At 38.6% G+C, this 21,176-nt stretch overlaps 1 protein-coding gene and 1 long non-coding RNA gene across 9 annotated transcripts in view; one reads left to right on the top strand and one right to left on the bottom strand.

The window, feature by feature from the left end:
- Positions 1 to 9,456, bottom strand: part of PHACTR1 (phosphatase and actin regulator 1) — a 458,960-nt gene extending 449,504 nt beyond the window's left edge. The window contains exons 1-2 of one of the 7 annotated variants that reach the window (XR_012901644.1): positions 8,935 to 9,456; positions 7,129 to 7,255 (exon numbers count right to left, since the gene is read on the bottom strand). Coding sequence is in view for 6 of the 7 variants with exons in the window: in XM_014581425.3 (XP_014436911.1) it covers positions 7,129 to 7,192 (64 nt within the window). In the remaining variant the exon portion in view is untranslated. The remainder of the gene's footprint in view (positions 1 to 7,128; positions 7,256 to 8,934) is intronic. The other 6 variants (XM_014581425.3, XM_006138762.4, XM_014581428.3 and 3 more) reach the window with 6 other exon arrangements.
- Positions 1 to 21,176, top strand: part of LOC142827174 (uncharacterized) — a 117,979-nt gene that overhangs the window by 3,207 nt on the left and 93,596 nt on the right. The gene's annotated exons all lie outside the window — the stretch shown is intronic.

Below are 21,176 nucleotides of genomic sequence, written 5' to 3' on the forward strand. Positions count from 1 at the left end.
TTCTTTCCTATGACCCTCTATATCAGTGAACTTTGGACAGATCTGCTCTGGAAGTAGAGCAGTGCTATGTAAAGAAGGAGGAACCTTCACCATGGAACCTCTGCTTCATTTGATGTTGAAGTTGGAAGATATGTGGTAAAGAGAAAGGATGCTCTCATGGTTAAGGCAATTGAAAGTTGTGCCAGAGAACTGAGGTCTGTCCCTACATCTGCCACAGAGTTTCTGTGTGATGCTGGGTAATCCATTTAACACCATTTTTTTCCAGAGGTGATCACTAATTGGTTGTTCCTTATTCTGAGGATCCTCAGTTTGGTACACCAAGGATCTGATTTATAGATGCCCTGAGCACTCAGAATTGAAATTGAAGTTAGTGAGAGTTGTGCTTTGAAAATACAGAACATTATAAAATGCTAAGTCTTATAATTTTATAAGATGTATTATAAAAATGTTTGTCACAGTGAAAAAAAATTAAGTCCTAATTGTTTCAAATTATGCTGCCAAAATTAGTGAAGCCTTTTGATTGCACTCTATGAACCTTAGTTTCCAATCTATAAAATGAGAATAATAATACCTTGCATTTAACAGAGGAACTGTGAAAATTAATTCATTAGTATTTTTTAAGGACTCAGCTACTACATCCATGGCCTGACATAATTGCAATTAGCTGGATATCCATTTTTCATGGGTATGGCCACATTTCCCTGGGTCCTATGAAGTTTGTTTATAGCACCAGTCCTAGCTCTCAATGTTCTGTGCTGTTGTTTAGCTATAATTTAACCTTAAATGTCCTCTAACAGCCCAGTAAGCAGTGGAAGTGCTGGTAATACTACTAGACAATATTGACCTCTCGTGGTTTGGTGCTGAACCAGAGATTTTGCCAATCAGGTCCCAAAGGTGTTGGACTAGGGAGATTCAACCTGTAATGAGTACCATATAAAAGCCCACAAGGATATTAATAATTATGTTTTCAAAGCAGGGTTTGAATAGTATACAGTAAATAAGGCATAGGGCCACATATTAAATAATGAAGAGAATGCTGAATATTGACTAGCTACTCATTAATTGAGCACTGTCCATCCTGTGTATTATTTGTGGCCGAGGCAGGGGACTTTGTGTGGAAGAAAAATCACATATGATCATGTAAATAAAGACTATGATAATGCATGGGCACAGGATAATCAAATTAATGTTAAGTATCAGAGGGGTAGCCGTGTTAGTCTGAATCTGCAAAAGTGGCGAGGAATCCTGTGGCACCTTATAGACTAACCAAAGTGTTGGAGTATAAGCTTTCGTGGGCAAAGACCCACTTTGTCAGATGCATGTAGTTGTGCAAAGTAACTCAAGCACTTTACAACCTTAATAATGTTTTTATGTAGTTTAATTTTATGTAATGCAACTATAGATGCCCATCCAGTGCTCTGATCACCTATCCCCAATTTTAAAAATCATAACATATACCAAGGATTCCCCAGAAATTCATCCATCTCAGCCCACTTCTTCCTGAACAGTCTTAGCAAGTGGAATTAGAAAGTTGCTTAGAAGATTGACTGTTGTATATACTGAGGGAACTCCAGCTTGAGTATTTTTGCTGATCTCAGATGTGATAGGATATCACGGGGAGAGATGTGATTCTCTTGTAACCAGATTCCAAATAATTTAGTGATATATAGGCTAAAACCAACAGCTTGAATTCCACATCCATCTATATTGAGGCAAATAAGGGGCCCATGCCAATCCTGTTATTAAGATGCTGGACTGACACTTTGGAAATCCAGGCTCGATTCCTGCTGCTGCCACACACTTCTTATATGACCAAGGTAAGTCATATAATCTGACTGTGCTTCAGTATAAAACATGGATTATTATTACCTTTTCTCTCTCACACTTCCTGTCTTGTTTATTGAGATTCTAAACATCACATGTCTGAGATGACTTTTGCTCCATATAAGGACAAAACCTAATGCAATGAACACTTCCTACCTTTCATCTCTTCTATCTTGACTGTCCTTAGGTGTTACCATACTACAATTGACTAATAAAAAAAGTGCATTTTTCTATGGCTGGTAGGGTGAAGAATGTGATCATTAGAGATTTAGGGACAATTCTGCAGTCCTGTAGCTGAGATTATTTCCTTAAAGGGTTAATGCTAGATTTCTATTTAATGTCTGTCAAGCAGCAACTCTCAAATAACTATCAGGTTTACCTATGACAGTAAATTAATTAAATTTAACAAAAGCTACAGTACATGTTCATTTTACAGAATTTTAGGGCCTAACAGCGCTGCAATAACACCTATTTCTGACATAGGCTGAGCTATTTATTTAAAAAAATATTTTCCTTTCCAAATTTAATGACAATTTTTAATCTAGCATTTTTTATTTTTAAGCTCAAAGCATAAGTCAAGTTCTGGAGTATATTTAGTAATTTCAAACATTTAGATTATGCTAAAGTAAACATTTCCAATGGAATATAAATGGTAGCAACCAATCAACAATAATGAACAGTAATAAGGATGAAAGAAAATTACTGTCTGTTCTAGAAATATTGTATTCAGGATCGTTAGTGCTTCAGTTAGGAAACCATTTTTATAAGCAAAATAAACATTGTAATGAAAATTAAGGCACAACCTTTGGAAAGTAAATAGAATGATTCCCATTCATTTCAGTGGGAGTTGGATCACATTGTTAGAGACCATTGAAAACATTATTTTATAGTAAGCATAGTTTCTGCTCATGAAACAACACACTAAAGAAAGGTTCAACTTAGTGACCAGAACCTGCAACTTTGGTTTCAAGGGAAGTTGAGGACATTCAGCATCTTCCAGAATCAAGCCCTTTATTAAATAATTTGCCGCTGGTGCCATCCTTACGGAGCTGAAAGATGGAATCTGTTTGCTGCAGTGAACATACTGAGAGTTGGATGTAGGTGGAAAGACGTGTCCAAAGATGAGTTTGTATTTATGGTAAACAAAGATTAAGAGTGGGTTTTTCTGCTCAGTTGTTTGGAATTCAGTTTTTGTCTTGCTGGCTCTAAATACTTCGGTCTGGCACTTATTCACTTTGACTACAGCTGGGTAAATACTGCAAAAATGTTTCTTGAATTTTTATTCAAATTTTTAAATGGTTTGCATCTACCATGTTTCCAAATCTTCTGTGCAACAAATTTACCGAGAGGAACATTCATGGAGAAAATGGCATTTAATTAAATATTGGATAATATTCACAGGGAGCAGATTTTTAATGAATAAATGTTAGTATTTTTCTAAATAAAAATTCCCACATATCCAGGACTTACGGAATAAAAATTATATGGCTTGTTTCCTCCATGATTTCAAAGCACTCTGCATAGCAACATTGGGAAGAGCAGAGAAGCACATTTAAAACTAGATGCTGCATATTCATAGGCACTTAAAAGAATAAATTCAGAATGTTAAATTACAATTAGAGCCAGTCAAATTTGTTTTACACATCTATTTGAGTACACTGAAAAACAACATTTAATTTTTTGTTTGCTTTGCAAAACATTGTTGATTTGTTGCAATTTTCATTTTCCATGAAAAAACTGTACGCTTTTTTTACTTTTTTCAAAATTATAATTAAAAATGATCAAAACATTATTGGTTTTTGTTTACTGAAAACTTGGGATTTGATAAACACAAAATTTTAATACGTGGTTGATAAAATTTTTGCTAAATTTTTAAATAAGTTTTAGGAATTAAAAAATGAACACCATCACAAAAAATTCCCACCACCTACCAAAGCCATCAATTTATTTCAAGCCATTTGAAATTCAGACAATCGTGAAGTTTTTGAAACCAATTTTTCTATTTTTAATCATGTCTAATCACAGTCTTTTTAAGATGAATGTTTATTAGCAAAATACTTGCCTTTCTAATTTCTGTTCTAACAAGACTTCAGCAATCATTACTTGCATAGTGCCATGCTATCTCCTCATGGCAGAGGAAATTGCTTGAGTTGTTTGGTTTATTTTCTAATATTTTCTCAATGTACTAACAGATTTAACTTGAACTGTGCAGTTTTAACTGTGCAGAAAGTTACATGTCTTCAGTGACCTGGAAATAGCCCTAAGATATGATATTTTGTGTTGAATTCATCGTAAGATTTTGAGAAAACAGATTTAAGGCAAAATTGGAGTAAGCTATTCCTTGGGAACATCTATATTTCACCACTGGTTTCTCTCCTCTTCACACTTTTTCCTTTTGTGTAGAGAGTTCACTACAGCTGTGCATAATATAGACTGTCTTTGTGTTTTGATACAAGGATTTCTAAAAAATACTTAAAAATTAAAGATACAAGTTTAGGAGTATTTTTCAATAGCCACATGCAATATATAGATTCAGTTGGTTGCTGATTACATGAACATATGGGTTATGAAGAATGAAGTGCCTGATTTATTGTATTTTCATTTTAATTTTCTTTTAAATTCAGTTTCTAAAAAACAATATGTTAAGAATTACAGAAATAAGGGATAGAAATGTAGCCGTGTTAGTCTGGAGTAGCTGAAACTAAAAACAGGACTATGTAGCACTTTAAAGACAAATAGTAATGACAATTTTCTTCCACTATTTGATTTGAGGAAGTGGGTCTGGCCCACAAAAGCTCATCACCTATTAAACCATCTTGTTAGACTTTAAAGTGCTACATAGTCCTGTTTTTTGTTTCAGAAATAAGGGAGGTTAACATGGGACGAAAGAGTGAGAATCTATATGAGTAACAAGCCCTGATTCTGTAGTATGTTCAGTTTACAATTTATAATGTAATAACTTTAATGACAAATTAATACAAGTAATATTTAAATTTATTTTCACTATGTATTTAATGACAGAATATGAACATCTCTTTTTGACTTGACCAAAATGAAGTTAAAAAAAATACAAATTCACTCTTTGATTGTATGATTCAAGACAATTGTATGATGCAATTATTCTATGTGAAATTGGCAGGAACACTTTTAGTTAAGGTTGTTTACTGTTTTCCGTTGTGATATGCTGTTTTCAGTTCTTTATAACTTTGCCAAACTTTCACTGCTTGAACTTAAAATGTTCATAGTAGTTGCCTGCTTCAGACTGATTTTTTTTAGAAAAGTTTCAGATAAAATGATTTCACTCTTTACAAAAATGATGTAAAGAAAAATACATTGTTTTCCCCATGTTTAAACCAAGAGTATGCAACTGTAAAAAAAATGAGAAACTCTAGTGCCTTCATGCTGTGATGGACAAACTTGAAATATTGCAAGGAGTGGCCTAATGCTTGGAATGTTCTCTGCCATTCGTGACAATATGACCCTATTGGCAACATTTAGAACCTCTTAAAATCTCAGTTCACTCATGCTTGGCAGAAGCTTGTTAAAGGCTGATGGCTAAATTCTCTGACTATTTCTGGAATGCTCCATCCCTCACAGCTCTTACTGTTGACCAGAATGTGTATGTACCATCCCCAAGGAGAAATGGAGCATGTTCCAGCCCAGAGTAGCAAGGGCTGCTATTGCTAGGGACTGTTGTAGGTCCCAGTCATCAAAACTAAGAATGGAGAGACTATTATTGCTGTGCTTTCACTTCTAACCTTACTGGGACCCAGATGGGGAGAAGGAGCCTCACATAAATAAAGAGGAAAAGTTGTTGGTGTTGGGGGTGGGAGAAGGTGAATACAAAATCGGAGGAGAAGAGATCTGCTGAGCACGGAGTGGCAGACAGATAATAAGGACTAGAGCCTGGGTGGAGATAGGAGCAGAGGGGAGCAAGTAGATTATAATTGGAGAAGAAAAGAAGACAGGTACCAGTGAGGTGCATTAGAGAAAATGAACAAAGGGACATGAGTCTAGGAGGGAGAATATGGCTATGGAACAGTGATTCTATAACAATTAAATGCCAGCACTCTCCTGGCAGAACCTGGAATTAAACCCAGGATTCCTTAGTCTCACAATACTGCTACTGTCAGCATACAGATGTGAAACTCAATAGTACTGGTTCAGAAAGATGATATCTGGCGCTACCCATTCCTTCCTTAGCTCAAGTAATGGAGGTCTGTGTGATGGATCTAAAGGTCAGAACCCTGCTGACGATGCATGTGGTGATCAGCATAGAATGACAGAAGTTCTGGTTTTTGAGATTGTTTTGCTTTTAAGTTCAGGAATAATATTTTAATAGCAGAAAGTGTTTTTGTCCTTCCCCCATGATTATTTTTTTTCAGTAAATGGCTTTCTTTGATATCTTCATTAGATTCCCAAAAATTAGAGATGGTGGGGGGAAATGGTGTTCCCCCCCACCCAGGTATCAAAAAGGAACATCTCTTGAGTTATTTCCTTGCTTTATTTCCTCCTTCTTCCCTCCCCCTTTGCCACTGACAAAGAAAGATAGAAAGAGGAAAAAAGGGAAAAACCAAAATCACCCTCCCAATTTTTATTTTCAATGGTATTATAGAAAATGTGGAAAATTAAAGAAAAAGTTTTTGCTTTTGAAGAAAAAGCACATTTTTCAACTAAAACAACTGTTTGAAAAATGTTGCCCAACTATTGTATCTCCTCTAATGTTGCTGTGCTATTGGGCCAACATTTTGTAAGGGATGTTAATCAATGTTGTGTGGAAGCTGTGCAGTGGAACACTGGAGTTTTCCTATATAATTTGTGCTAGTCAGCCAGTGCCTTCAAAATAAAATTATAGACCAAAGTATTAATCTGATAGCATTTGGAGCCCTGGAAAGGAAGAAGAACTTAGTGGGTGAAAGCACTTATAACACCTAAGCTATGAGTGGAGGGGGCTATTATTTGTGAGTCCAAGGAACCATATACAGCAGCTGCACTTAATGTACCTGTACAAGAGATGTAGCCCAAACCTTGGCCCTACTCTCCCTTCACTACCTGTTGTGCCATTGTCAAACATCTGCCCTTTAGTTTCTGCTGTGTTACAGCTGCTTTAATGGCTCACTGTTAGATTCAGGGGAAGCAAATCAGCCCACTTATTATTTCTTGGACTTCTTGTGCAGCTGTTTTTTGGGGAAGCTCCCCTGTGCTTTCTTACCTTTAAACAGTACACGTACAAGGGCAGCCATAATTTGACCCCATATAAGTGACACACTTGTATTTCTTATTTTCTCTCTCAAATTTTATTACCTTGAGCTCCTTGATTGTATAACATCAGTCTGTGAGCAGACTCAACATCCAAAAAATAGTCCATCTTGGAGGAACTTTTTGTTGCTTATACTTCTTTATTTTCAAAGTGATGTGATCAGTCAAATTCCTGCGGAGAAAACAACTAAGGATCAAACATACAAAAAAAAATCAGATTTTTTTCTGACTAAAGAATTTCATATTCAGTATTTAAAACATCCCAATCTGACATATCAGAGTGGATCTTGAGAAAAGCATTTAAACCCCTCATTCATAGAATATTTTTAAACACCAGATTTTAGTTTCAAAGAATAATTTTTCATATCCCCAACTGAACAACATATAAAGAAAGTTGAAATACCAAACACAAACAAGATTCCTTGCATTATCACTAATATCCCATCCACAACCTCCATCCTTCCACAACATACTCTTGGCTATGTCTAGACTGCAAGGTTCAATCGGAAAAAGAAATGTATCTTTTTCTGCTTTGCTGTCAAAAGAGGTTTTTCCAAAATTTGGTGTCTATACGGTGACAAATTTTGGAAAAAAACTGCTCTTTCAACTCATCCCTTATTCCTCATAGAACGAGGTTTATGGGGATGGTGAAAGAGATCATCTGCTTTTTCGAAATTTTTTTGGAAAAGCGGACATGTTCCGCGGACGTGGCGTTGCATTTCTGGGATACCTCTTGTATATCTCTGGTATCCTGGAAAAAGCAATGCAGTCTAGACGTAGCCCTTGTTTTACCCACTTGATGCATTCTATCTTAAAATTGTAAGAACTTTAGGTCAGTGGCCATCTTTTATTTTATGCCTATGTAATGCCTAACACAAAATCCCAACCTGATTAGGGCCTCTAAGTACTACAGTAAAATAAATGACAATAATGTTGATTTTAAAAAAGCAAACAGTTCATCAAACACAACAGAAATAGAACACTCCACCAAAAGGCAAGAAAACCAATTCTACTTTTTCTGTTTAACTTGCAACACAACTTCACACCACCAGCTTTTAACATGTTTGATAACAGGTATGACCAGCACAATATTAGCATTGATTCTTGGCTGACCCTTTCATTTCAGTATTCTCTTGAACCCAGTCCTACAACTGAAAAGGAACTGCTTTTGCTGTTATCCATACCCTGTAATTCTGTAATTTCCACTCCAACTCATGTGATGAAGTGGGTTTTAACCATGAAAGCTCAAGACCTAATATATTTGCTAGCCTCTATGATTACACAGAAGTGCTTGTTATTTTTAAAGTTATAGACTAACTAACACAGCTACTCCTCTGAGACGATTTATGGTATGCAATCTATGAGTTAACCTCTCCTCTGACATATGGTGTTTCTTGTGTAACACACACTGACATGTCAATTATCATGAACCTTTCCTACCTTCCTGTTGACTCTTGCATTTTCTTTCACTTCACACAGCAATTATATATAGCAATTATATACATAGTATATTTAAAGTCCAGCAGTTACAGAAAATATATACACTGGCATTTCTTTGCATCTTTACCAGCATGTGTGCACAGATTTATAAGCAATTATATACATATCACCAAGAGCCTTTTTTTTTAAGAGATCAATAGTTCTTCCTCTTTCAGAGCACTTATTTTAAGGTAGTGGAAAAGAATAATCCTCACTTCAAGCAATGTCTTGAATTCCAAAGCATAAATCTACTTGTTTGTAACAACATGAGAAATCATTTTCCAATTTACAAACCTATACTAATCAGAAAACTTCTAAAATTTTTCAACATATCACTTCCTTGCAGCACTCTGAAAAACAAAGGATACTTACTGCAAACAACAAGAGCTGCCTCCAGTTTCAGGGAGAGCTTCCTTGATCTTACTAAATGTCCCCAGTGTAAGCAAACAATTTTGATTGTTTGATTGGAACTCTGATGAATAATACATAACGTCAATGGACTTCTTTTATCTGATAAAAACGTCCAGGAGATGTTGTTACTTAGCAACAGAAGGTGACACTACTATCAACTCCCCCACGCCCTCCACACAGAAGGAATAAGCCCCTGATAAAAAACTTTCTTAAGGAAAAAAAAAATAAAGAAGGACAGCAAATCAAATTTTCTATCAAGTTTCTTTATTAATTTGGTTTTTCCTCTTATCTTAATCACTTTCCTTTACAGCTCAGAAAACTTGAACTGGGTTGTAATGATTAACTGAAGCATTTTGTTTTGTCTAATACTTTATTTTTACTGATCTGGACACCATTTCACTATTTACCACAAGAGCAACTGATAAATGAAGTAATTTACAGCAAATGTAAGATGAATAATAATGTCCTACTAAGACTGTTCAGAGATTGCTCCTATTTTTATCTAGTGCTGTGTGTTAGATAAGGCTGTTTTGCACAGTTCAGAAAGGCACTAAATGCATTAAATGTTCCAAGGATACCATACAAATTCTTAAGTTATTCAGAAGCTTCATACTCTGTGATATTCCCACTTCTTGTATTAACTCACTGTGGAATGTGTGCAAAAAATCTGATATAATAGCCTTTAGGAATCATCATAATTCTATATAGTATGTAGCTTTGTACAAAATACATGAAGCTTTTCCCAGTAGATTCACACTGATAAAGAACAAAAGCATTATGTAAAAGAATTTAAAAAAATAAAAGCTCAGATTAGCAGATAGGTACTTACCAATATTACTGATCTCTTTCCATCCCACTGGCTTGAAATAAGACTAAGCAATATAACCAGTCTGTGAGCCAGAGCGAACAGCTTCAAATTGTCACTGCAACCTCGAAATCAAGAGTACAGAGTAGAGAAAGGTGATGGATCTGCTGTTTTATATTATGAAGAAATGAAACATCTTAGTACAGATCTGAGTGGAACTGCTTTTTATATTACATTAGCCTGCTAATTTGAGGAAATTGAAAGGCTTTGTTTTACTGTCTTTTATCTGTTCTTCTTGCTACCCCCTCAATTTAATTTGCATTTAAAATTATTCTTATGGCTTCACTGCTCTTCAAGGTGTGGAGTATTGTCTAATCACGATGAATGTTCAGTATCGTTTTGTCCAATGCCATTTTTATTCTGAGCCAGAAAACATTGTGAGTAATTATAATTGCTAATTGTTTTCTAGAACAAAATACAGAGTGGTTGTCTGATGCAGTTTCTGATTTTTTCTCCAAATAGAAGTGCGCTGTAGCAAAACTGCTCAGTCAAAGCTTGAATAAAATATCAAATCAAATGACACTATTTCCTCTCCTGATAACTTCAGTACAGTATTCAAATCCATGTTCATAGGAAACTGAATATATTTTTCTACTGTATGTCTTTTTGATAATATTATTCTAACTCTGTTTTTGAAATGGACTTACATATTTAGCAGAGATGTTGCAAAATACACGTTTGTCTGATTTGAGTTTATACAGTTTAATTCTGTTGGGGAATCTTGACAAAGTTTGAGGTTCAAATGAAGCCAGTGCTGTTGAGATTTTTGTCCCCAGAACCTAAGCCAGGACCCCAATCCTGACAAGCCTTAGGACCCACCTGTTGCTTCTAATCTATGCAAGGAGAAAGGGGTGACTGGTAGACCCTACATTTTCATGCCTCTTCTTCCTGCACTTCAAGGTGGCAGGAAGGCCAGGACACATGGTCAAGTCCACTCTTCCTATATTCAATTCTGTTCAAGGAAGTAGGTTGGCCTCTGAAATTACTTCGATAACGAGAAGCTCCATTGTTACACTGGATAACATAACATTTTCAGGAGGCATATCAAATAGAGTTTAAAATCCCATGAAGGTCAAAGCTATCAGGAAAGGAACTGAATGCCAATGCACTTGTCAACAGAGATCATTCAAGTGACAATACTCCTTTTCACTCTGTATGGAAAGGCATAAGCTAACTTCTAATACATGAGAGTTAGAAAGTAACTTCCTTAAAGGGCAGGTTATTGCATAATTTTCCATTTAATGGTTTATTACGCATTCATTGCAAATATCTGCCACCAGCCACAGTTGGTTACAAGATCTTGTACTAGCTGGATTACGGGCCAGGTCTGACATGACAATCCCTGGGTTCCTCATCTGCAGCATGACTCAATGTACACAGATAAGAATGAAAAAGTGGCAAACTCTGCCCCATTCCTGCTTAAGAGTAATTTTTAACACCTCCTCCTCAGACTTTAATAGGTCTTCCTCCACCTCCTCATGACTTCCACAAACTTCATTGTCCTTATCCTTATTGAGTGACAAGAAATATTGTTAGTTGACTCATCATCACCTCTGTTGCCCAAGGCACTTGGCATCAAGCACCTTGCATGATACCTTAGTCCCTCTTGGAGTTTTGAAGTTGACTAAGCTGTACGTAATGCAAACATTTTAACAACTGCTAAAAAGAACTGCTCAAGTTGGAGGTTGGTAGCTGCAAGGAAGATAATGGTTCCTACCTATAGTTAATACATTTATCTATCTTTGTGCCCATCATTCCAGGAGAATCCTCACTTGCAAGGTTAGGCAGCTTTAGTGCCCTAAACTATAGCATGCACTGAAAGGGGGGAAAATTCTCTCTAACTCATCTGAAAGCTTTGCAGCCCCAGAAAAATGTTTAACTATAAAAGGATTCTGGTTCTAGTTTGTGTGAACCCCAAACTAAGTAATTTCATATGATCTGGAAACTCAGAACAAAAGATTTGCACAGCTGTAATGCTAGTGAGGGACATAGCCAGAACTGGTTTATTGTCAAGGGTGGCAGTTTTAGAGGGCATCCCTGAGTTAAAATGACAGAGCCATAACAGTGAAGGAAGGCAATAGGCAAATTTCTCCATGCAGCTCTGTCAATGTATCTGAATCCGTACAAGCAAAATACTTGTTATGGAAGTACCGAACCTCTTCTGAGCACAGATGTCGAAGCATGAAGTGTAATCAGTGCACTGGTTTTGTAATGCTCACAAATGCATTCCCAGGACTAGCAAAATCATCCAACTCACTTAATTTGTGGCAGACTTTAAAAAAAACCTCAGAGAAATATTTGATAAAAATGTGTATATTTTGAAAAATCTGAGTACAGGCTTCTAAAAGTTCAAATAATCTACTGCATCCCATTTGATTTTTTTCCAAAGGCAAGGAAATGAAAATAATTGAGTACTTGGCATTTATAAGATAAGAGTAGCCTTATGGTTTTCTAGCAGTCACATACATGTAGGCAACAGGGCTTTCCCCCCCACATACTCTGAACTCTCTATTGTGAGCATAACTGCGACTGTAATGACTCACAGGCTGAAAAAAAATTCTGCTGCTGACAAACACTAATATTAACCCAAAAAGAAAGTGGGAGAGAGAATGTTATGTGTGACTGAAGAAAGTGTAGGCAAGGTGATTATTAGAGGGAGTTGTTTCCTGAGGGATACATTCAGAATAAAGGAAAAATATAAAAGTTTAAGCCACTAAGCTATGAAGAATAGTTTTTTGTTATAATTATTAACCTTGTGCTTAGAGGGATTAAGAAGAAAGAACTAGTAACAAAGCTGGGATATATTCTCTGTTTCTGATCTCTTAGCATGAGAGAGAAATTATAATAAATAAAGGTTGCAATAAAATGCAGAGAACTGTTCAAATAAGTATCTCATAGCACTTTACAATGCTATAAAATATTACGGACAATGTTTTCAAACACTCCTCTCAATATTGGAAGTCTCCAGTCAGGATGTTCTGCTCAAGACAACTGTGAATTGCAAGATGGGCAGCTAAAATTGGAGGCCTCCAAAATTTGTAGATGCTTCTGAAACCTCAACCGTAAGACGAGAGTCTGAAAATATCCAATTATAAAAAGATCTTGGGTGATGTTCTGGCCCCATGAAGGTCAATGGGAGTTTTACCATTCACTTCAGTGGTGTCAGGACTTTGTCCCTATAGTTTAGTCCTGAAAACATTTTAGAGGATCTTAAAAGACTTGAGAGGGAGACTGAAGGACAATGAACGGAACTATATGACAGGATTGCCTGTGACAGCAGTGGACAGGTCTCAATAGACCAAGAGGTCCTGAGAGAGTAGATATACTGTGTATGAAAGGGGTCCAGGCTACAGTGGCAATGTAGAATACTTTTTGTTTTCGGGAACGGAGTCTGAAGAGATGTATATGTGATAAACTCATTAGGGTGGAGAGATTCCAGGGAAGTTCATGAGGCACACATTGCTAATAAACCAAATCATACAGTCTTTATGCTGGCAGAAGTTATTTTGAATTCAGTGGTCTCTTCATCATCATCATTCTCTCCCATGAAGAAATGTGCAGGAGAAGGCCTGAGGAGATAGACAGCTCCACAAACGTACCTACTTCACCCCCACAGATGAAGACTCCGGTGTTTGTGTGTGTTAGACGGGGGGAGGGATTGACCAGGAGTGATTAAACCTGACCACCGGGAGACAGCAGGGTTTGTGTAAGGACCGCATTCCCCCAAGCAATACATTGCAAGCATATAGGGCAGCCTACAGCAGCTGAATGAATCCTTGCCTTATGTCCTCCTGCCAGCTTCTTGGAGCTCATTCTCCAGCAGAGCCATTTCAGAAGTTTCCCCAGGAAAGCGGAGAGCTGGAGACAATCTATAAAGCCCCAGATCCTCATCTCCATGCCGTTCTGAGAGGGAATCACTGGATCTCAGTCTCACCTGCAGACTCTTCCTATCTGTAGAGGAGGCTGAGACATAGTTTTAAGAAATAATACAGTACACTGGTGCCTCTAATTTGATATTAGTAAATATACCAAGGCTATTAGTGATGATCACAATCTTCACAGTGAAGGGAAAACAATGGAGTACAATAGAAACATGGCACCAAATGACATACTTCTATGGAAAGCGGCACTGTGAGCAGACTGTGCGTAGATCTGGTCTTAGCAAGTGGCCTGTAGTAAACAGGATGAGCAATTTTGAAATAACTGAGCATCTGGACACAAAGTACAGTGACATGAACACACTTGGTAGCTTACACATTGCAATCTGGGTAGAACAAAATACAGGAACTCCGAGAGCCTAGCTTTAGGCAAGGCAGCAGCGGCAGGGGAGGGACTGTGGGCTTTAGACTACAGCTATCACCCAGCAGCCTATTTCAAACAGGGGAAGAGGAGGTTACTGAAGCTCTAATCCCAACCCCAGTTCTGCCTACAAAGCTCCTGATTGGCTTGAATGTAGCAGAATGAGCCAGAATGACAGAATGAGACAATGGATACTGTCCAGAGCATCTGAGAGAATACTTGACAGGTTATCACTGTCAACCCTGCCTCCTTGCCTGACTCCTATTCCTGCCTCCCAGCCTGCTCCTTGCCCTCCTTATCCCAGATCCCTGTCTGGCCCCAGTTCCTGCTTTCCTGCCTTGCTCCTGATCCCTGCTTCTTTGCCTACTCCTGGCTACTAACTATGACTTTGACCCTTGACTTAATCCTTGACTCTGGTTTGCCCTTTGGCTTGCCCTCTGACTAATCTGTCTCCAACAGATTCCCAGCTCTAACCATGAGGCATGACCACCCATGTCCTGGTTCTTGTAGCATTATTGGACCTTCAAGTAGGCTCAGATGCAGCTGGACCTGAGAGAGCTCCCTGTACTTCCAGGGGCACAAGTACCTCAGAACAGCCATACTGGGTCATACTAAAAGTCCATCCAACTCAGTATCCTGTATTCTGACAGTGGCCAATGCCAGATGCCCCAGAGGGAGTGAACAGAACAGGTAATCATCAAGTGATCCCTCAACTGTCAACCAATCACAGCCCCTGACAAACAGAGGCTAGGAACACCATTGCTAGCCATGCTGGCTAATAGCCATTGATGGACCCAACCTCCATGAATTTAATCTAGTTATTTTTGAACTCTGTTAAAGTCCTGGTTTTCACAACCTCATCTAGCAAAATGTTGTGTAACCTGGTGAACTGCCTTCACACAGACAATAGAGCATTGCAGGAACAAAACACAACTGGCCACTGAGAATCAAGAGAGAGTGCTGTGCACCAGGCCCTTTGAGCTTGCTGTCACCTGAGCTGCGGCCTCCTCTTCCTCTGCCCAAGCACTTTGATGTGAGCTACTCCTAATTACAAGGCTGCATGTACCAGCGCAACCTCTTGTTCTTGCTTTGACCTCAGATGTACTCCTTCAGTCAGTCAGGGAAAGGGAGGCTTGCTAGTTTGCCTGCTGACAGGGGAGAAGTTGGAATGGGCCTTCTCCCCTATGTGGGTACATTCCAGAGGTTGGTATCAATCATCTGTAACAAACCTGTCTGTATTTGTTCCACTGATGCTGCCTTGCAGACGCTCCAACAGGGTTGGGCGCAGATACTACCTATGCATCTCATTTCTACTGTCTCGTTTTGAATGTGGAATTGAATGAGGTGACCCAATTATTTTGATGGAGTTTGTGGAATGAGGTGAATCAAGGATGAACTGGCCCAAATTGAACTCCGTCCCTTCCTCCCCCAAAGGTTCTTGACACCTTCATAGATCTTGTTATCTGGTTCAACATATGATCTATGTGGGTAATGGGAAGAAAGAAGAGGGGCATCACAACAGCGCCCCAGCTATTGGATTCTGATCCACCAGTTGAGCTGATGAGGGTTCGACCTGGCCCACTGGCAGTTCACCTCTGAGACAGATTGGCAGTGGTACCTTAACCAGTGTTATTACTGTGGCGAGCTTGGCCATGTTATCTCCAGTTGCCCCACAAAGAGCCTATGCTGAATGTGCCTGGGAAACAAGTCAGACCAGCTCAGTGAAAGAAGCTAACCTGAGTGTCCTGGTGGTGGTCTCCTGAATATCAAACTGAGGTTCTGACTGGAAAACACATCAGTTCCAGATAGCTAGCACCACACTCACAATACCAGTTGAGTTGTAGTTGACAACTTTATTGGTGCCTAGGTGCACTACATATCTCCCTGCAGGTCATACCTAATGGAGATGATCAAGGGGTCTCTCTTATCCTCTGGGCCAGTGGCCCCACCATTCCCACTACTCCTGGGTATCTTGTTACCGGCCCTCCAGAATTTATCAGCTGACAGGAACTAAAAGTCAGCTTTTTCCTCAGAATTCTTCCAGCAGTACTGCTTGACCCAGGAAATGAACTGCACAGTGTAGTTCTCTGGTAGTTGCAAAGCAGAATAGGTGGCCAGAACAGCCTCCCACTGATCCTATTCCTTGACTTCTATATAAATACAGGATTACAATAATGCCTTCAGCTCTCCTCCCCCCAACCATACCCTTCTTTCTGCCCCAACAGGGACTATGGTTTACCCAGTTGAGCTGGGCCAAACACAACCTGGGCCAAACACTCTGTTCAGGCCATGTCCAAACACAGACAAGCTAGTCACTCCACAATCTTATTTTCAGGAGAACTCAGCTAAGGTATCAAGTATCAGAGGGGTAGCCGTGTTAGTCTGAATCTGCAAAAGCGATGAGGAGTCCTGTGGTACCTTATAGACTAACAGATTTATTGGAGCATACGCTTTTGTGGGCAAAGACCAGACATGGATCTGATGAAGTGGTTCTTTGCCCATGAAAGCGTATGCTCCAATTAATCTGTTAGTCTATAAGGTGCCACAGGACTCCTCGTTGCTTTAGCTAAGGTATTTATTCACAAACCCCCTTGTCTACTTGGATGCCATTCTTCATTGTTTAAGAAAAAGGATGCCCTCAGCCTCTAACAATGTGTGAGCTATTAGGCAGTAAGTTAGATCGCTATTAGAAACCAATACCTGCTACCACTAATCCATGAGTTAATGGATTGCATGGTTTCTGCTCACCTTAAACACGGAGTTACACATATGAGGGAAGCATGCAACCTAGTACGTGTTAGGGCCGGGGACAAATAAAAACTGCCATTATTATTGCAACTTTGATTATCTTGTTATGCCCTTTGGTTTGACAAACACACCCATAACATTTCAACTTTTATTAATGATGAACTCCCAGACATTCTGTACCAATATGAGGTAGTTCACCTGGATGATACTATTTTTTGGACAATGCCGAAACACCACACCATACACACCTGTTCCATCCAAAAGAGGCTATGCTGACATGGCCTGTTTGCTAACCTAGTAAAATGCACCTTTGATTAGTTCACCATAGAATTCCCAGTGATCATCTTATCCCTTGTGGAGACTGAAATGGACCCATGCAAGATAAAGGCTACAGAACATTCATGAGCTACATTTCCTGGAGTTATCAAACAACTGTCCATCGTTCATTCTGGGATTCTGGGAGTGGATCACTTTCTTACTGCCCTTCTCCACAAAAACTCTAGATTCATCCAATCTCCTGTGGCCAAGCAGGCCCACAACAATTAAAACTCTCATTTATCCCCACTCCCATTTTGGTCCACCCTGATACCATGCAAGCCTTCATCATCAAAAGGGATGCCTTCCCACTTGGTGATTGGAGCAGTGCTATACCAAAGGCATGGTCCTTCAGCAGTTGTTTTACCAATGCACCGTTTACTCTAGAAAATTCAAATTTCTGGGCACCACCTTTCAAGAAAGATGTGGAGAAATTGGAAAAGGTCCAGAGAAGAGCAACAAGAATGATTAAAGGTCTAGAGAACATGGCTTATGGAAGAAGATTGAAATAATTGGGCTTGTTTAGTTTGGAAAGGAGAAGACTGAGAGGGGACATGATAGCAGTTTTCAGGTATCTAAAAGGGTGTCACAAGAAGGAGGGAGAAAAATCGTTCTCGTTAGCCTCTGAGGATAGGACAAGAAGCAATAGGCTTAAATTGCAGCAAGGGAGATTTAGGTTGGACGTTAGGAAAAAATTCCTAACTGTCAGGGTAGTCAAACACTGGAATAAATTGCCTAGGAAGGTTGTGGAATCTCCATCTCTGGAGATATTTAAGAGCAGGTTAGATAGACATCTATCAGGGATGATCTAGACAGTACGGGGTCCTGCCATGAGGGCAGGAGACTGGACTCGATGACCTCTTGAGGTCCCTTCCAGTTCTAGTGTTCTATGATTCTGTAAACCTGCAGAGCAAAATTAAGAATTTTTTGGCAAAACGTGTGGCAATTAAGACCACTTTCAAAGAGTCATACAATTATGCAGAAAGGATCTGTTACCCTATCCTGGTGCACAATCATCAAAAGCTAGATTATGTGCATAAAGCCAAAGCTTTGAACCAACAATAACATCAGTGGGCCTCGCTCTGTTTGCACTTTGGTTTTGTAACCGCCTTCCGTCCAGAACCAAAAAGAGCAAGATTGACGCTCTGTCCCAGAAGTGTTAAAGTGTTCCCCTACAGGTTTATGTATGTTCCCATTCCCGATGTCTGATTTGTAGACTACACCAAAGAATAAATGGACACAAATCAGATATTAGGAATGATAATACACATAAACCTGTAAGGAAACACTTTAACCTCCCTGGACACTCCATAATGGATTTAAAAGTAGCCATCCTTCCAAAAAAGAGTTTCAAAACCCAATTACAAAGGGAGACATCTGAACTGGAATTCATTTATAAATTCAATACCATCAATTTAGGATTGAATGAGGATCTTAACTGGTTAATGCACTCCACTCCACTCCAGTTCATCTGATGAAGTGAGTTTTACCCATGAAAGCCTATGCCCTAATAAATCTGTTAGTCTCTAAGGGTATGTCTACACTACCCTCCTAGTTTGAACTAGGAGGGTAATGTAGGCATACCGCACTTGCAAATGAAGCCCGAGATTTGAATTTCCCGGGCTTCATTTGCATAAGCGGGGAGCCGCCATTTTTAAAACCCCGCTGGTTCGAACCCCGTGCAGCGCGGCTACACGGGGCTCGAACTAGGTAGTTCGGACTAGGATTCCTATTCCGAACTACCGGTACACCTCATTCTACGAGGTGTACCGGTAGTTCGGAATAGGAATCCTAGTCCGAACTACTTAGTTCGAGCCCCGTGTAGCCGCGCTGCACGGGGTTCGAACCAGCGGGGTTTTAAAAATGGCGGCTCCCCGCTTATGCAAATGAAGCCCGGGAAATTCAAATCCCGGGCTTCATTTGCAAGTGCGGTATGCCTACATTACCCCGCTAGTTCGAACTAGCGGGATAGTGTAGACATACCCTAAGGTGCCACTGGATTTCTCACTGTTTTTGCTGATACAGACTAACACAGCTACCCCTCTGGGACTTTTGGTTTTCAAATCACTCTTTCTTACTTTGAAATGCAACTATCTTGTAAATTGTATAAAGACTTGCAGGATCAAGGCCTAATTAAAGATTCACTGTGGAAGATCTAATCGTGATTCTCTTTTCCAAATCCCTTAACTTTATATTAGCTCAGTCTTTTAGACAATACAGCTAAATAGAAATTGCTTCCAAAGAATACTGTCACTTACAGTGTGTTGCATGACTTGGATTTGTTTAAATTAAAACCATTCAGAAAAAAAAGCATGTATTCTGCACCTTGAGTTTACTAAGTTGCTGGAGAGACAAAAATTGCATTACTGATATGCATTCCTATGAACTCTACATAATAAAATGCATATGTTGACTGTAAAGTGTTATTTGACAGGACAAATATTTACCAGCAAAGACTGTACAATCTATGAGCAGGATTATCTAAATAATATCCAAGTTTTTCTGAGACTTCAGGGTCCCAAAGCTTATGATCTTAGTAAATTCCTAATCTTTTGAAGGGGAGAAAAATAAAGAAAAATGGAATCACATTTAGTTAGCCTAAAATATTGGATTGGATGGGGAGTTGTTAGTTTTCAAAACTTAATTCGTAGCCCTATGAAGTCAGTGAAACGATTCCCATTGAAACTGATGATTTCTGGATCAGACCCCACGAATAAGTTTCCAGTTCTTTATGTGTTTTTGATGGGCCAAATCCTGCTCTTATAAACATCAATAGGAAAACACATTGGTGCAGGATCAAACTCTATGTCAGGAGTCATTTGTATGTTTGTACATTAGTCGCTATTGAAACATTAATATTTTTGGTGACCAAAGCTATCAAGTGGCCCCTTGTATTGAACGATCTATACACCAATTTTCCAAGGGACAAGATGCTAGCAAAAAGTGCAACCAGCATCCTCCTCACTCTTCTGCTTGACATGAACAATGCTCCTAGCAGCTGATAGCTTTAAGCTTGGGTCACATGCTGCAGTATGGCATTTGCTTCTCTGGGCTTTAGAAATTATATATATATATATATATATATATATATATATATATATATATATATATATATATATATATATATATATATATATAAATTAAAAAAATCACTGGATTGAATGTAAAACCAGAACTTGTTTTAAGTTAATTTCTGATAGGTCTAACCAGTTTTTATTTATGTTCCCTCCACTAAGTGTCATTGAACAAGTTACCATTGCTTATATTCACTGCTGGTTTTCAAGGTTGTGCTGGGAATGGGAGGGGTGGAGGAAGCTGGTCTGATGGAGAATGTTGCACAACTGGAAAAGATAAAGCTTACAGCAGCTGTGGGATTACAAATCCTACAGCTGCAAAGATGAGTGTATTGTACAGGTCAATGTCTCTAAGGAGAGGTGAAGGTGTTAACTGCTGTTTACAGCCTCCCTTGCCTGCTAGAGAAATATCACTTTAATTTTTTGTCCCTTTCTATTTAAAAAAAAAAGTCTTCCAGAAAAATTCTCCACAATGTTTTCTTTTTAACACATCCAAAGCATCAGAAAAAGATGTCATTTAAGACAAATTCTGCCCATCCCTATGGCAACTAATGGAAGCATTTAATACTATATATACAAATGTAATTTGCTCCCCCGCCATTGCTAGTTATACTTTTCTTTTTATGCTAAAATTGCTCCATGTCGCCTACAATGTTTTGAAAATGCTCCTTTAGGGACATACATCACAGGTGCAGCGTCACAAAAGAGAGAGATCAAATGACCAATTAGAAAATGAAATATTGATCCTGAAAAAGCAATTGAGGAAATTAACAAATGTTAGATACATATACATCTGAAGGGTCTTGCAATTTTAGAAGACTCACTATTAACATCAGTGTGATTTCTGTGGTATCACATGCTAAAGATCAAGTTGTTAGAAACTACAGTATTTAAAACACAGG

This window comes from Pelodiscus sinensis, chromosome 2 (genome assembly GCF_049634645.1).
Source record: "Pelodiscus sinensis isolate JC-2024 chromosome 2, ASM4963464v1, whole genome shotgun sequence".
NCBI classification, from domain to species: Eukaryota; Metazoa; Chordata; order Testudines; family Trionychidae; genus Pelodiscus; species Pelodiscus sinensis.